The sequence below is a fragment of the Taeniopygia guttata genome, chromosome 3, assembly GCF_048771995.1.
Source record: "Taeniopygia guttata chromosome 3, bTaeGut7.mat, whole genome shotgun sequence".
NCBI classification, from domain to species: Eukaryota; Metazoa; Chordata; class Aves; order Passeriformes; family Estrildidae; genus Taeniopygia; species Taeniopygia guttata.
In genome coordinates this window covers 61351656-61369689 of record NC_133027.1, presented here as the reverse complement: position 1 = coordinate 61369689, position 18034 = coordinate 61351656, and the positions used below count along the sequence as shown (strand labels likewise).

The 18034-nt window shown below is 44.8% G+C and overlaps 1 protein-coding gene across 6 annotated transcripts in view; it reads right to left on the bottom strand.

Annotated features, from left to right (window-relative positions):
* Nucleotides 1-17121, bottom strand: part of ARID1B (AT-rich interaction domain 1B) — a 323798-nt gene extending 306677 nt beyond the window's left edge. For 2 of the 6 annotated variants that reach the window (XM_030268062.4, XM_030268067.4), the window contains exon 1: nt 15239-17121. In XM_030268062.4, the coding sequence (XP_030123922.3) occupies nt 15239-16993 (1755 nt within the window). In that variant the 5' untranslated portion in view covers nt 16994-17121. Of the gene's footprint in view, nt 1-14101; nt 14217-15238 lie in introns of those variants that run through there. The other 4 variants (XM_030268064.4, XM_072926978.1, XM_072926976.1 and 1 more) reach the window with 2 other exon arrangements.
* Nucleotides 17122-18034: the final 913 nt, after the last annotated feature.

Here is an 18034-nt window from a genome sequence, read left to right as displayed (position 1 = left end):
TGGCTTAAATACCCAAGTCCCATTATAAAAATATACTATAAAAATGCTTAGACACTTATCACAACCAAGAAATTCTTAACTAAAGTTCAAAGCTGAAAAGGCACAAGGGACTTGTCTACACTGAAGTAAAAACATGCATAATTATACCAATATAACTATCTCAGTGTGGAAACTTTCTCCAGCATAAGAGTACCCTTTCCCTCTTAAGCTTACATGGTTTGGAAGCAGAGTAAGATAAACCATAAAAACTCTTATTCTGGTACAAGAGTGTCTCCATAGGGAGTTATATTGGTATAATTATAGCATATAATTATAGCACATAGTTGTACTGTGTAGACAAGAACTAGATGCCCAGTCCACATATATTTTCTAGCAAAACAAATGGTTATCAAATTCAAACAGAGTCCCATAAAATACTTAGCTTTTATTTTTGTTTGATGCACCTTCTTCATTTTAAAGTGATGAATTACTTCAATAAATATTCCTTGAAAATGTTTTTCTCACTGCTATTCTGTATGGCAATAGAATGTTCTTCTGGTGGTGGCATTGTAAACTAACACTTTGGCTGCGATATCTCCCACTCTGATTTAGGCTCTCATACAAAGCAAGTGGTGAGAAATCAGGTACAAGGAAGGAATAAGGTGCTGTTTACACATTTGACTGTTAGACTCGCACCTGTTATAGTACATCCCCAGCCACTTTAAACAGTCAAGTGCTTCAATAATTTAGTCTCTATCCTTCTGACAATTTCATTCTCACCTCATTTGCTATAGAAGTTAAAATATTTCAGTCAACCTTGAGGAAGCCACGCTTCCTCCTCCTCCCCCTGTACATGCTGGAGGAAAAACAGTACATCTGAAAATCATGCCTCTAGTTGAACCTCAAATTATAAGAGAGAACCAAAAAAGAGATACAATCTTCAACACTACAAAAGACTCTTCAGAATTTTTTGAAAACAAGCAACTTTTCTGAGAATACCTAACTCTGAAACCTAAGCCTAAGCCAAATAGACTGATGCCCTTTGTTAGAAAGATCCCTTAAAAAGGATGCAAAGAAAAATACAGTTGTGCCAGCCTCCAAAAAGTGCAAAGCACTTGGCATGCTAATACAAAGATACCAGTGAAATTATTAATCAAAAAAATACTTCAGTTTGGGCATTTAAAATACTTTACTAAGAAAGGCCAAGGATTATGGTACCCATTTTTCAGGATGCACAGGTAAATCTCTTTAGCAAACTGTGGTTTTTCCTCTTTAACCATTTTGAAAACATGATACTGCCAAGAACTCTATGCAGGATAGGCATGCCTGTGTTTCCTTTTGTCCTAAGCAATTTCATCCCTCAGCATAACACCAAGTTTTGTCACCTTGGAATACACCCATAGCATTCAGAACAAATCTTGTTTGCTTTCACAACCACCGTCCCTCTCGGTGGCAGAGATCTCCTGACAGGGCAGCCCCTTCCTGACTCCCCATGCCCAGCACAGCCCCTCAACCCTCCAAAGTGCTCACTGGGTTTGCTACTCCGCATGAGGCCCCACAGAGAGACCCCCTGGAGCAACCAGTGCGGGGAATGCAGAGGCACAGGGAGCACCAGGGCTGGGTGAGGAGGATTACCACAGCAGGGAAGCTCCTTCCCAGAGGTGCCCACCTCTCTGCAAGTTGAAGTGCCAGCAATAGGTAAAGAGTTTTCAGATGACTGTGAAGCAGCAACTACACAACAAAACTGCTGCCCTATTTCCAAATCAAAAGCTTGCATCTGTGTACAGAGGAAACTGCGTACCTAAGCATGAAGGTCAACTGATCTGGAAATTCACCCTGGTATTTTCAAATTTGCCAGTATGCCAGTATGTCTGCAAATATGCTGGGCAAAAATAAATTATACTGACAGTTCTTACATGCAAATATTTGGCATACCAAAAGAAAAGCACCAGCAATAAAAACTCTGAATAGGCATTATACAAACAACAACAAAACAGAAATGTATTGAGCTTAAGCAGAAATGGGTATGAAAACCATTAGTTCCAATAGGTTAGCAAGACAAGAAGAGGAAGCTAAGTTAGTCCAGAACTCCAGCACAAGTCTGGAGTCATTTGCCTGTATGAAAACACCGTAAATAGTGGAAGAAATTAATTTCACCTGGCCTTTGACATCAACACCTGAGCTTATCAGCTTAGACTTTCTTTAGAGCAAGAGGAAAAGCATGAAACTTTAGGTGCATGATTCATTAGACAAGAATTACACATCTACTTTAGGATGAGATGATTCACATGAAGATCTGACTATTTTTTTGCACTGAAGATACACAAAAAGATCAGGTAGAAATGCCTACAGCACATATGGTTAGATGAGTTCCACCCTTGATATCTTGTTTTTCAAAGATACTCACAGGTTATTTGGCCACTGCAATCAATGCATTCTGTATAATTATCACCCTCGGGGAAAAAAAAAAAATCACTCTCTGCCTCAGCTTCTCTCCTTTTGAAAGAGATAACAATGGCTTTCTGCTCCAGAGAAATGTTAAGAAATTGACTGTCATTATTTACAGACTAATTTTACACTCAAGAGGCAAGTAGGAGAAGTTTAGGCTGACAGAACCACCACCTGTACCACCACCAAAGGAGCTGTCATGGCCTGACACCCATCCTCAGTCAAACTGGCCATATTCTCCTTTGCTGCAAAGATTATGCTGCAAGTCAGATCTGGTCAATGATCCGGCTGAAAGCTAAACATTCACAGGTCTTGTTTGGCAGGATTAGTTTCAGACAAATCTTCCGAGCTGATGCCACTCACCTTATGACACAAGGGAAGCAGCAGGGAGCTGATAAAAAGGTGGGGACTGGTCTTAACAGCAGAAGTGAAGTCTTAGATCAGCTTCAGACAACCATCAGACTCACACAGTGGTGCAGGATCTTTTACCAACACAAAACTGGATTAAAGTGTACTCAAGGAGTGTAACAAAAGGCTACTGAAAAATGCAGAAATAAACAAATTAGATTTTCAAGTTTTCTTCAGTTCCCCCAAGAGAAATTCTGGCTTCATATCTACACAAAAAGCAGATGCCATTTGGTTCAACACATATTTTCCTGCGCATTTATGTGTTACACACTTTCTCTTGCTAATTTGCTCTTTGTTTCAGCCTGTGATCCTCAAAAGCCAAGAAGGACAAAAAGCTGTCTTTCTGAGGAATACCCACATGGACATTCTGATCGATGTACATGCACTGAACTAAATTTTAAAAAATATTCACTGCTTATTCCCAAGTATTAATTTAAAAATGACAAACAAAACATCTTACTGAATGCTCAGTATCAAACATTTGGAGAAAAAAAAAAAAGAGAAAAAAAAAAACCCATCATGTTCATTGTCTCTTTGGATATATATATATAAAAACCCACTTCTGGAGAGGTAAACTGCATTTCTTTCTACTTCTGGCACACTAGCTGAGACAATTTGCTCAAGTAAGACAGACAACCATATGTGAGATCAAGAATTTCAAGAAAGTAAAAAACGTCATCAGAAATCATAAATATTTGAACCTTCCGCTATGATGCCATGACTCGCTGCAGCCTTAAGAAAAAGCACCTACTTTCCCTCCATCTCATCAAGGAAGATATCAGCCACAAGCAAATGAAGAATTTAAACTTAATGTTAAAAAGTAGGAGTAGAGAAGAGAACACAGAGGGTAAATCAGACACTGTGGAGGGTGTTTTCAGGTTTCAGATTGCTGCAAATAAACATCTAGGTGTTTTTAGAGGCAAAGCAACAGAATTTGGAAACTATCACACAGGAAGAACTGGCCTCAGTTCTCTCTTGAATTACTAAGGTATCTTAGAACACTGGGATCTTAACTCATTTTTTAAACAGGCTTCATTCACCATCTTCATTAGATTCCCTCAAATAAAAAACGGCACTGTGGAAACACAAACAACCATCCCTGGCAGCTCTCTATACCCCCTATCTTCTGAGAAGAATTAAAAGGAAAAGAAATCTATAAAATGAAGTATCAAGTTCTATAAAATTGCACAGAACATATCCAGTACACCACATCACTACTTACTATAGACAATCATATGCCAAGTGTTCCCTTTCCTCAATTCCAGTCTTTTCTACATTCCACATGTACAGCAGCACCACATTTCAATTTTCATGCAGACATCTTTTCAAATATCTTTTGAACAAATATATATTTTTTAATCAAACCTGCCATGCCAGGTAAAAAAACTATGCACATCAACATTTACATTTCAGCTTGATTTTGCCCCCTTTGTTTGTTTCCCTCCTTTAAGTCTGCTATTGCTTAGAAGATCAGCAATAGAACAACTTGAAACAAAAATACCAGCACCATCACCCACAGATAACTACCTGTACAATTTTTACTGCTGTACTGCTAAGTCTTGCCAGGATTTGGGGGACTTGCTTGGTTGGTTTTTTAGTGGCTTTTTTTTCCCTTTTTCCTAAATGCAACTTGACCTGTAGTCACTAAGAGAGCCTGCACAGGAAGCTGGATAGTGAAGACTTTCCCTGCTGCTACTCTTTGCCCAACAACTTCTGTCAAATTGGAAGACAGAGGAACAAATACAAATCAGGATGGGTACCTGGATCACTCAAAAGGTATTTTCTCAGTGACTATACAGTTACACCAATCACTCTTGCACAACTGTTAAAATTGCAGAAGACAGTAAGGATGACGTTTCCATCACTCCAAGGACTTGGAAAGTAAGAAAGACATTTTAAGAAAGAAAAAGAAGTATCACAAGACAAAGGAGCAAAAAAAAGATGATGACATTTGGATAAAACAAGTACTATGACTTTGGGAAGAAAAGAAATAAAAGAGATTTAAATAACCCACAAATAAATCTTTCACTCACTGAAGGGGAAAATACAGAGGAAGAGTGTTAAGCAACCACATCACACAACAGAGCTGACACATAACAACATTAGGATCTGCAGAAAAAGTAGAAGACTGCATCCACTATTCTGTCAACCACATTCCAGCAAAGTATCAGCTCACTCAGGCCCTCCTCAACCTTCCTCTTAATGAGAAAGTGCATTGTTACTGTTGCTATTATTATTGAAATGAGCTGGAGAACTAAAAGGAGGAATGTGTGGCTATGCAAAGTCTTCCTGGGACAGAGAATCCCTCTCCACTGCTTGTTCAAACAGCTGCATTTAGCACGTTTCTTGTGAACAACCAAATCCCTAAATGTTCCAATATATGAAACAACCAGTTCATGTACCAAAATCTAAAACTTTTCAAGGGTCTTTTTCAAGGTTCATTCTCAGTTAATCCAGAAAATGTTCTGATTGCCATCAGCAATCACACATGAAGCTCTTGACAGCTTAAACTGAAGTAGCCTTTAGATTCCTAGCTAATTCTTGGAAAAATCTTTAAATATTGGCCTCCACTCCAACACCTTGGTCACTTCAAGAACACTGCTCTAAAACGCGAGACACTCTGTTTGATATGCTGCTGTCCAATCAGTCCCTCCTCTTTAAAGGAAAAGCTCAATTAAATTGGGAACTTTTCTTCTGAATTATTTTAAATGGCTTTTTTTCAGTTGTGGTTGAATCTCAGTTAGTGTAATTGCTATTTATATCAAAACATTAGAAGGTCTGGTTATGGGGTTTATTAGAAAAGCAAAATGTGTTTTTAATACTTAAAAAAACCCACAACAAAATACGCCATAGCACTATTTCCATTTGTATTTGCATACCACATGTTCAACAACAAAAAGAGCATTCTGCAGAAAGTTAAAAATCGCAGAAATGTTGCTGAATTAGTAGCTCCTACAGTTTGTTAGTAGGAAAACCGGCTCTGTGCCAGGCTGGAAGTGGGGGGGGGTGGGGGGGTGGTTATCACAAGGTATGTGTGTTAGCTTCGGGATTTAAAAGAAAAAATACATGTATTGTAAACCAAAATGTAACATACAAATGCAGTATCTCTTTACTAGTAAAAATGTAAAGTAAGTGTCAGTTAAGGCGCTAGAAACGCTCCACCCGGTGCGGCGGCCCGGAGGCGCAGCAGAGAGAGCCTTGGGGCCGCTGCCGGACACGCGCGCTGCCCACACTCGCCGCTCCCACCGGTGAGGGCCGGGGCATCCCGCGGCCGGGAGCAGCGCCTGGCCCGCTGCCCGAGCGGCGAGCTTGCTGAAAAGCAATAGATAGCTTCTGGCAGCGGCGAAGGGGAAAATATTTTGATCATGTGACGCCACACAAGAGAACTGGTTCGCTTCGTGTGTGCAACTTGCACGGACGCTGCCACCGGCCCGGCACCCCGCCGCCCCCCCCCCGCCTTTCCCGTCCCCGCGGCCCGCCAGGGAAATGCCTCAATCGGGCACCGCTTCGGCAAAACAGCCAACGGCATCCGCACATCCCGGCACGTCCCACGGGCACCAAGAACGCACCTCCCTCACAGAAGTCGACCTTTCTGCCTACAGGAAGGGAGAACTTCCAAATATAAGTAAAACTGCCAAGTAAAATTATTTTGCTACTGCTGGTACGCAGCTAAAACAGCCTCAAATGTAACTACCTCTGTTTTTCCAAAAATATTTCTTTAAATAGCATCTATGACCAACCATAAACTTAAAACAGCAACAGCTCTGAAGAACATGCTTATTACTTTTCTTTGCTTGGGAATTTCAACCAAATTAGAAACACCGAATTTAAAAAAAAAAAATCACAAAAGCACAATTATTTTCCATAAATCATGCCTGAAAATAAAACATCAATACTAACGTTTCACATAAACAGAAAATCCAAGATATTCACAACATAAATTGCTACACACACAAAAAAAATACAGAACTCCATACATTCCATCCAAATCAAAGGCTGCAAACAAACCAGCATATTCCTTTGATGCTGTCAAAACAAACCTCCTTATCTTTATTTTTAACTTTAAAAGAATAAAATTTAAGAACTACAAATCCTGTCCTTGTGCTTTCAAAAGAAATTTTCAGAGCTGATGTTCCAGTATCTTGCTTACAAACAAGTAAGTCTGACAAGCTAACCAAATAACATGATCAACGCTGGGAACACCAAGTCTCTGATCCCATCCAAACAGACGAAGGCACAGTGCAGACTGGATAGCTTCCCATGTAACAAATATTTAGGCTGCCTATTTATTCCACCTTAGTCGGTAATTAAAACTGCACATCAAACTCAAACGATTAAATAAGGCAAAAAATATTATTTAACATGGGGAAACTGAGATATCAGTCAGTGAAACCAGCAACCTTTAGCTCATGCAGACAGCTGAGGGATATTAAGAATTCCTACACCAATCCTCTACTAATATCATTTTCCTGAAGTCACATAATTTACTTACCATGGCTGAATTCACTGCTTGTGTAAAGAAGGCACTATTCCACTTTAATCTGTGAATTAAGCCATGTCCACATTGGGAACAGCACACATGACTACAATTATGTTTTAAAACAGGATCCCTCCTTTTGGGATTTTCTGAACCGATTTTCTTTCTTTACTCGAACAAACAAAGAATAACCATGCTCCAACTTGAGGTCCTCCTGTGAAAGACAGCTGTACCAGGGACTGGTACTACAGCCAGGACAGCCCTCTCTTTGCCACACAACACAGACCTCTTTGCCGGTTTAAAAAGGTGACTAAAACCTGTTGTGGAACTATCAACCTTCTGAAAAACTCAGCAAAATACCTCAATAGCCATACCCACAAACCCTTCAAGAGAGGCTTCTTATAAAGGCTGCTATTTTGGCGGTGAAGATATGCTACCACCCCAATGGTAAATTAAATGCAAAAGGGTTTGCCACAACAGCTATTAGTCAAGGATGCAATTAATTCCCTGAATCTAACTATGTAGCTGCAACAACAGAACTTCACAGTGAACCTGGCCATGTGGTCTTTAAAGGGCAAGTAAATTGATGCAGTAACTTGGCAGAATCACATCCGAGAGAAAGCCTTGCTACTTAAGATTTATTTTTTGAGTAAGAAGATACCTAAAACAAATACCAAACAAAACAAAAAACCAAAAGAGACACAAAACCCCAAACCACCCCCCAAAAACCTCATGAGTATAAAAAATTGAAGTAGAAGCTTGCAATACTCTAATAGTAACACAACTAACACTATCCCTTAAAACAAAAAAAAAAGGGGGAATTTATACATCAAGGTTTTTTCCCATTCTCATATTCAATCTTTTTTCAGCAACAAACTAAAATTCCATATATATCTACTTCCTTAATTTAAAAAAAAAGGTAAAAAAATATTATAATATTATTTCCCCACCCTCCAGTGGTCAGAAAGAAACTGATGTGAGTGGCAGGGGAGATCAGTGGCACAGCTTTACAGATGGAAGTGTCAGAGGGCCTATCACTCAGATGGATGTCTTCATAAACAACTACTACATCACAAACCTGAATTCAGTATCTTTTCAAATCTGAGAAGCCTACAACATAGGGCAAAGATAGAGCACAGAAGTGAATTCTTAAAGGCAGGACATCATTTGGCAATTGTGCACGTTTAGCTGCAAAAGAAAATTTTAAAAATTAATAGATCTTAAAATTGGAGAAAAACTAATAAATAGATTACATACTTCTACACATGGTTAGTCCTGATGTAATTACTAACATACAATGACTCAAATGCAAAAAGTAGTATGATGTAGATCTCACTCTGATAGGTCTGCACTGAAAGCAATTCCTTATACACGCTGCAGAACCATCAAACTCTGTTTTATATCCACAAACTGGCCACTACACATTCAGAAATTCAGCCACTTCATAAACTTGTTAAATTTACAAGGAAACTAACATTTCCACTATACATGGAATATAAATGCCCAATGTATCAACCCCCATTCAAATCATGTCTGCCAAAAACTTTTACACAGATTTCACATTAGTTTTAATAAACATAGATAAACAAGTTTAATGAAAGCTTCAGGACAATGATCTCAGGTTTCCCAATTTCCAAAACAACTGCAGGCACCTTCAGGTAACATAAGCATCCTAGATTGTGAACAACAAGTTTGATAAAAGGTACTTCATATTTGCAGTAAGAACAATTCCCATGTGAAAAGCAGTCTTTAAATAAGACACAACAAGTGTGATTTCTGCATCAAATCTGTTCACTTCAAAACTGAAGACAATGGATCTGCCAGATAAAACAACTGGACTTGGTGGTAAGGAAGTCTGTGCATGCACCCTCGTACTGACCCCACCCCAGCACACACTGGTGCTCTATGCAGAATACTCATCAAAAGACAAGTTCCATGATATTTTGTTAAGCTTCTGGGCACTTGTTCAACTCAAGTTTCCTCAGAGTTTAATTTCTATGAGAAATTTAGTATCTTTATATAGATTATATTGGGTATGTAATGACAGAACAGTGCAAAGAATACTGAAATTCTGAATTACGGTGCCTTTAGTTTAAGGTGACTGTACTGATAGAGCAGAAAATCTCTTATTTCGCTCAGTTATTTGTCTTCTTACTCGCTGAATAGATTCCAGTAAAGTTTTCATTCTCCCACAACAGAATGTGTGCACAATAAGACTGGATTTATTCAAAAGCTAGAGTTTATGGCACCAAGACCCTGATTTTTTCCGAAACACCTGTCCTTGGGTGTGCCTGTCTGAAGTAAAGTGGATGTAATGTGCCTCAGTTTCCCCACCCTGTACAACAGGAAGAATAATTTTTTACTCCAGTCCAAGGCACTCTAGAAAAATAGTGTAAAGATCAAATGTACTTGGAATATTGTTACTGAGAAGATAAAGGTAGTTAAAATCAATTCTGTACAAATTAGCCACTGTCCCCACTGTTCACAGATTCACACAGGTATTTTAAGATACATTCATCCCTGAGGATTCCTCGACAGCAGTGGAACACCACCATGGATGTGTCTGGCTTTTTTGGAGCTGATGTGCTCCTGGTGGATCACTGGATGCCATGCTCTCGGAACTGGAAGTACAACAATGGAAATTATCTGGCCTACCTGCAATACAAACACTGCAGCACTCTGCCAGCACATCAGCATTTGTGTGTGAAACTGAGCATGAACAGGTACCATTGGGGAACAGAAAATGTAAAAGGGTAATACTATGATCTGAATGGAAAAACATACATGAAATGTACAGAAACCCTTCAGCTCTACTAAAAAATATTTTTAAATTTATTAAGAGGCGAGACTTCCTTAAAATAAATTTTACTCTAATATGATTGGCACCACAAGATTTTTGGCATTACATTTATTTGCTTCTATAAGCACCAAGCGATACAAAAACAACACCGCTAAGCAGCACTTTTCTCTTACTAGTTTTCAAAACAAATTTGAAAACCACTAAGGTATACTTTTAATTTAAGTTTAATTAAAGTCCTCATTCAATCGTACCAAAACATATATTTAACACTATGTAAATAGCCCCAAAATTGAAAGAAAAAAGTTTTTTTCCCAAGTACCTTAATAATCACAATTCTAAAATATATTCTAGCAAGTTAGCCTACCACAAACACATGCTACTGAAATTCTGCAGCCTTGAGCATGCATGCACAGTGAATGTGGCAACACTGCTTTACATATCCACAGAGAATCTTCAAAGCCTCCTGCTAAATGGCACATTTTGAAGAAGTACTAAAAGATGTAACTGGTGTCGGGCACAGGTACAATCCTAGGGACCAAAGAGTAAATAAACTACTGCCATTCTTACATTAACAATTACAATGTAAAAATAACTACAACAAAATACCTGCAGAATAAAAGTAACAAAGATCTATCAGTAGCTAAGCAAACTTGTTTTCACTGCACGAATTTAATCTAGTTTTAACTAAGATACTATTTCAGAATGAATAAGCATCACCTAGCAGACCATGCTTAGTAATTTCAAAAACAGTATTTTACATATCTAACTAGAAAATTTAGCAATGGATTAAATGCCTTTGTTTTTTTTCCCCCGAGATTCAGATCAGAATGCCAAAAAGACGGTAATCGACTGCTTAGTAGAAGAATCCTTACATTATGGAAGCAGTAATAGAGTAGGCAGGTTTGCATTTCTCTTTCTTCATTGTATCTCGTACACAGGGTTCTGCTGTTCCATGTGTAGGCATAAGCGCTACTACAGAAACCAATAACTGAACACCAAACCACAAAGTGTCAAATATATGGTCGTAATATATATATAGATGCTCCTAACTGTGAATATTGCTATTTGCTACTTCTAAATAGAAGCTATGTGAATACTAAACTGTTTATTTGAAACTGCACAGGGAAAAATATATTTTATTCTCCCATTGAGACATCAAGAATCTATTCACCACACTAACAGCTGTTTAATGGCCTTCAGGCACAGGACATGATTCTGCAGCCTTGGCTTAGCCAGAACTGTCAATACGGGCAATCTCTTTGGCATAAAAAGAGCTGCAGAATCAGGCATATTCAGAGTTTCTCTGCAACAAAACAAACAATACATACACAAACTCACAGCAGCTCAAAAGATTTTTTCTAACATTTCCTCTGAATCTTATATGGGTAATCCTGAAAAGACCCAGGTTCTCTCCTTCTGTGTAGGTGTATGTAAATCATACACACGTGCACAAAGGAGAAAGACGTGTATAAACTGCACACTGACAGGCCAGCTAATGTGTTAAACTACTGCAGTGCAAATCAGAAGTGAAGAATAAAAGGAGCCTTAGGACTTCAAATATCTGTACACTGTCAAGGATTAATCAATAATCAAAAGATCTGAATGACAAGGGACTGTACTAGCATCATACAAGTCCCCCACCACAAAATCAATGTATCTGTGTGAGCAACATCCATCTGCTTCGAAAATGTGCTTTTCTTCAGAAGCAGAAAGCCTCTGTTGCAAGCTTCTATCATATCTCTCAGTTGGGTACGGTGATTTAATTAAATGGAAACAAAATTTTCTTAAATAATTTAATAGGCTGGACAAATACAGAACTTAGTTCGGAGTAGGATGCCACAGTTCTTCATAGTACAAAAATTACCCATGCCGAGGCACAAATTTCCTGAACAAGCATCTCAGATGTTGTAACCTACTGTCAGTCCTTTTTCTCTGTTCACAGGACAATAGTTCCTTATAGGCTTAGGGGCCAATCAACATCTGCTTTACAAGGACACATGACAAGTGAGCATATTCTAATGTGTTTATACACATATCAACAGTACACACACAGATGATTATTAATAAAATTGAAGAGAAGTCTTCTGTTCAGATGCTGGACTAAATATACATTTTCTCTTTCAAAGAGCAATCAATTTCTCTACTTACAGGGAGATTGACATGTGGGAATTAAAAATAAATAACAGTGTACAAAACCAATTGTGTTCTGCAAGCTAATGGCAACTACTTCTTGACAGAACCCATTTTATACATCAAAAAATATTAATTTAAAACCCCCCAAAAAATTTATTTCAATCTCTTACTGGTTAAATGGAAAAATCATAATACAAAAAACAATGATGTCTTGCCTTTATGACAATTATTTTGAGGAAAAAATAATTTTAAAAATAATCAAAGAAATTGTGCTCTTGACAGACTATTTTTCTGAGCTGCATGACAATCCTTACAGTGCAAAAAAAAAAAAAAAAAAGAAAAAAGAAATCTGTAAGAGAGGATGTAAACCCATAAATATAAGGAAGTATTTCTAAGGGTCATACTGAGGACATAAATGAATTTGCTCTCACTCCTCCAATAAAAATAAAATACTTTAAACAATCTCTGCCACGAAGAAAGAGCACCCTGAACTAGCACGTATGATGTGTGACAATGGTTTTCCTAGCTTTTAAAGCTACAAATTCTGAACTACCTGTTTAAAAGGAGACAATGCAAATATTTTAGAGTAATTATGAAAGGTTATGCATACAAGGTCACGTTACATTATGGCTTCCAGTGACCCTTTTACCATCACAAATTTCAAAAAAGGTAAAAATTAACACACACACACAAATCTTATTTCCTTGGAAGAAAAAGAAAGGAAAATGGAATAAAAACTAAAAACATGACAGGAATGGTCTGTTGGAAGTAGACAAACACACACATAGCCCATCTAAGGGCTATTTTTTTTTTCAGGATTAATACACCATTTACAATATTAAGTGGTGATTTTTCCAGATTCTAGTAATTACTTTATGGAAAGATCCAGCCGTTGGAGGACCCCAAAAGCATACACCTGCATTTGTTCTTGTCAGACCTTGCTGTTAAAAGCTGTTAAAAGATTTAACAGTTCTTAATAGAAAGATCTTGTTGAAGGGAGAAGAAACCCATAAAATTCTAATGCAGTACTCCATTTAACACAATTCACCTTCCTACTGAGAATTCAAGCCTTATCTCACACTTGTGTAGAAAAATAATGAGATCAACAACTCCCGATGCTTCTTGAAGTATTCTAACCACAATTCAAACCCAAAAGCACGTTTTCTGCCGAATATCTGGATTTGTTGCAGAGCTGAAACAAACACAACCTCCGGCAGAGCGGTTCCTTCTTCCCTTCTTTGTACTATACACGGCATTTTCTCACCTACAGCAGCTCACATGCAAACACGGTCTTTTTAAGAGGCATGCACAGGTTAGGCATCGAGCTAACAGAAACGCAACAAAACTAGTATTTCGTTTCTTTTTTTTAATAAAAATCCAATCCCTTGCATAACATCCGTAACCTGCAACATTACAATATATTTAGGTTTGTCAGGGTTGGGGTTTTTTTTCCTAAGAAGGCACGAGCGCGACCCGAAGACCCGAACCCTCGTCCAAAAGCACTGTTATTACGAGGCGCTTTCCCTACCGCCTCTAATTAGCGCGGAATTAAAAATCTAAAATAAGAAAGCAAAGATAGGTAAGTAGATAAAGAAATCAATGGGTGCCCAGGAGCAGCAGGCGGCGCGGGCAGGCCGGGGGGCGGGGGAAGGTGCCCGCGCGGCGCTGGCGGCGGTGCCCCGGTGCCCCCCGGTGCCGGCGGCGCTGGCGGCGGGGGCTCCTGTGCCTGCGCCGCTCCAGCGCCTCTATTTACATCAGCGGCGCGAGGTGCCCAATGGCGCGCGCGGAGCCAATCAGATGGCAGATTAGATGTCAACTCGGAGGCAGCTGTCGGGAGACGGTTGCAGCCAGTTTACCTCCACAATTCAAATTCCCAACCTGGCGGGCGGAGGAGACCCGGACGCTCCTCCAAGGGTCGCGCCCGGCAGCCGGCATTCCTGCCGCGCCGCGCCGCGCCGCCCCGGAAAGGCGCTACGCCGCGCCCGCCGCCCCGCGATCATCGCGCCTGCCTATCGATCGGATCCATCCATCCATCGATCGCCGGAGTTACCGGGGCTGGGGCAGAGGAGTGCGGGAAGGCGCGGGGGCCGCGGCCTGCCCGGGTGCCCGCGCCCCTTCGCTGACGCCAAGGACTTTTCCCTCTTTTTTTTTTTTCCTTTCTCCTTTTTTCTTTTTTTTTTTTTTTTTTAATTTCCGCGTGTGTTTGTGGAGAAGTGAAAGGCAATTACGCGCCCGCGCACCCGGGCACGCTCCTGCCGCCGGGCGAGTCCCCTGCAGGTCACCGGGCCGGGACGACCCGCGCGGACCGGGCGCACACGCGCGCACACACGCGCGCGCGCGCTCTTCCCACAGGGAAAGGAGCGCGGCCGCGTTACGTGGATCTCACTGCGGTAACTCCAATCAGTGACAAACTAATTTCCTGAGAGCGCGCAACGGCGCAACTCGTTCTGCTCGGAGATTGAAAAAAAAAAAAAAAAAAAAAAAAAAAAAAGAAAAAAAAAAGGCAACGGGTTAAAGAGAGAAGGAAAAAAAGGCCCCGTGAAAGATAATGGACACGTTATCCCCCGGGAGCCCCCCGGTCCGGCACTCCGGTTACAAAATCCAGCCCCCCGCCCCCGTCCGTCCCGAGCTGTTTGTCCTCCGGGCCCTGCGTCTCTCCGACACTGTTTCAAAGTGGTGGGAGAAAATATTAATTGGGTCTGAGAACAACCTAATTTCGGCAGCGAAAGCCACACTCCGGTGCCTCCAGCCCCAACGGGGCCGCGCATTGTGCACAGCTCACCCTCGCTACGGAGGCAGCGAGGGGCAAAAGTGGCCCAGAAGAGAACGGGGGGGGGTGGGGGTGGGGGTGGGGGGGGGTAAAGAGAAAAAAAAAATAAAAGACAAAAAAAGGGGGGTGGGGGAAAGAAAGAAAGTGAATTATAAAGAAACTAAGAGCCCGACACGAGCGACACAGACACACGAGCCGTCATTAACCGAGCGCAGGGAGTTACCTGGGTCCTGCTGATGGCCTGCCCGGTGTTCCCGGGGCTCATCGCCGGGTGGTTCCTTTGTTGAGCCGCTGCCCAGGCCGGGTTCGCCGCTCCGTACTGGGCGCCCATGTCCTTGCCCATGCCCATGCCCGCCGCTGCCTGCTGGCTTCCCGGGGCGGCCGCCGCTGCCTGGGGCTGGGGTTGCGGCGGGGCGCTGGGGCTGCTGTAGTCGGGGTAGCTGCTGCCGTAGCTCCGCATCATGGGGCTGGGGGACGTGAGCAGCTGGTTCAAGGTAGGGGTGGCCCCGGACGGGTGCTGGTTCTGCCCGGAGAACCGCGCAAAGCCGCCGGCCGCCGCCGCCGCGCCGGCACCAGCCTTGCCGAGGCCGGCTCCGCCGCCGGGGCCCATCATCATGCCGCCGCCGGGCTGCCTCGGGGAGCTCAGCACCCCGTAGCCCGCCGCGGAGCCCCCGTAGCCGCCGCCGCCTGCCCCAGCGGCCGCCGCCGCCGCCGCCACGGCTCCCGCGCCGCCGCCGCCGCCCGCGCCGCCGCCGCTGGGGCCGCGGCCGTAGCCCGGGTAGTGGTTGTACTGGCTGTTGGGGTACCCTTCGTGGGAGTTCTGCAGGGGGTCCATGCTGTTGGGGGCCGCCGTGGGGTGCATTATCCCCATCCCGGGGCTTTGTTGTCCGCCATGTTGATCAAAGCAAGGCCCGGCGCGGCTCGCCGTAGCGCTGCTGGCAGGGGCAGGGGCAGGGTTGCCATAATAGCTATTGAACTCCGAGACACCCACCGCGGAGGGGCCGCCGCCGCCTCCCCCGCTCCCGCCGCCGCCGCCGAGGCCGCCGCCGCCGCTCCCAGCGCTCGGGGGCGGCTGCTGGGGCTGCTGCTGTCCGCCCAGGGGTCCCAAGCCGGGGTGGTCGTAGCGGCCGCCGATGGGCTCGCCCATCTTGCCGGGCATCTCCTCCTCGTCGGCGCCTTTATTCAGCATTTGCTGCGGCTGCTGGGTGGGCTCGGCCTGAGCGCCCAAAACACTGTCTTTTCCTCCATGTTGCTGCTGCTCCATGTCTGCACTGGGCTGAGCAGCGCCGCCACCGCCACCGCCGTTGTTGTTGCTGCCGCTGCCGCCGCCGCCGCCGCCGAGGCTGCTGTTGTTATTCTGCACGGGATGGTGCTGAGGCGGCGGCTGCTGCGGCGGCGGCGGCGGGAATTGATTTAGCTGCTGCTGTAGTGCATGGTGGTGGTGGTGCGGGTGGTGGGCATGGTGGTGGTGGGCATGGTGATGCGGGTGGTGGGCATGGTGGTGGTGGGGCGGCGCGGCGGGGTGATCGCCTCCGACGCTCTTCAGCTTGTGGTTGGGGAGCAGCCCCGTCTCCATAGCCGAGCCCGGGTTGGAGGAGGAGGAGGAGGAGGAGGAAGAAGACGAAGAAGATAACTCCGAGGAGCTTCCACCTTCCTTCAGAGCCGGCTCCGAGGAGGAGCCGCCACCGCCGCCGCTGGCGTTGTTGTTGTTGTTACCGGCGGCAGCGGCGGGAGCCGCGTTATTGGCCATGTTCGGCGGCTCGCTGCGGTGGTGGTGGTGGAGATGGTGATCTAAATTATTCACGCTGTTGCTGCCGGCCAGACTCCCCTCGCCGACCCCCAGTGCGGGGCCCGGCCCGGGAGCCCCGGCCCCCCCCGGGCCTCGCTCTGGGCCCAGGCCGCTCGGCAGGCTCGGGGCTTTGCCCTTGCTGTTGTTCGCACTCGCCGGAGCCGCTGCGACTTGCGCGGCCATGATCATCGCAACATTGCGAGTCCGGAGAAATTGGTGCAGATAATAGTAACTACAAAAAAATTTTTAAAACCCCAAAACTGAAAAATTAAACAAAAAAAAAATCGTCTCCCACCCTGAAAAATGGGGGGGGTGAGCAGAAGGGTGGGGGGAAGGAGAGGAGAGGGGCAGAAGGGGAAGCGGCCGGGGCAGGGACTTGACTGAGCCCAGAGTATCCCCTGCGGACCGCTCCGCACGCACCGAGTTACAGCGATTTCCCTCCCCGAGTCCGTGGTTGAGGTTAGAAATGGTAAGAACGCCTTACGGTCCGTGCCCGTTCCCGCTGTGTGATTTCACGTTGAAAGTTTTTTGTTCAGGTTTAAAATGAAACTTTTTTTTTTTCTCCTCCTTTCCTCCCTAACCCGGATATGGGTAAACACACGTCTGCCGGAGCCGCGCTGGCCCAGCATGGCATGAGCGAACGAGCGAGCCAGCGCCGGCAGCCATCGCCCCCTCCGCCCCGATCGCTCCCGCGCACCCGCAAAACGCGGACTGGACTCCACGCTGGACTTGATCGGGCTCCCGCTCCCCTCGCTGCTCTCCCGGCAGCGCGGCGGGATGGGGGGCGCGGCCCTCGCGGGTCCCCCCGCTCCCAGCGGGGTCCCGCCCGTGTGCGCGCCGGGGGTCGCGGCCTGCGCGGAGCACCGAACCCGCGGGAGCTGCTCCGAGCGAGGGGTCGAGGCGGGCCCCGAAGGGCGCCCCGGGCCGCCGAACGCCGCTGGGCGGGGCGGGGAGCGGGACTGTCCCCGGTGCTGCGGGGCCGAGGGTGCCGCCGGCGGCTCTGCCCCGCGCGGGCCGGTTCGGCGGGAGGGAGGCGAGGGGCCGCCATGCGCTCCAGCTGTGCCAGAGAAGATGGATCGGTCAAACTTTGGGGGGCCGCACGCTGCCCCCCAGCCCCGTGTTCCGTGCTCAGCAGCCGCATCGTGTTCCGAGGGCAGGGACACGTTTGCTCGTGTGACGGAGAAATGAGACTTGTTTTGGATTTACCCCCCCCACCCCGCCAAGCCTCCC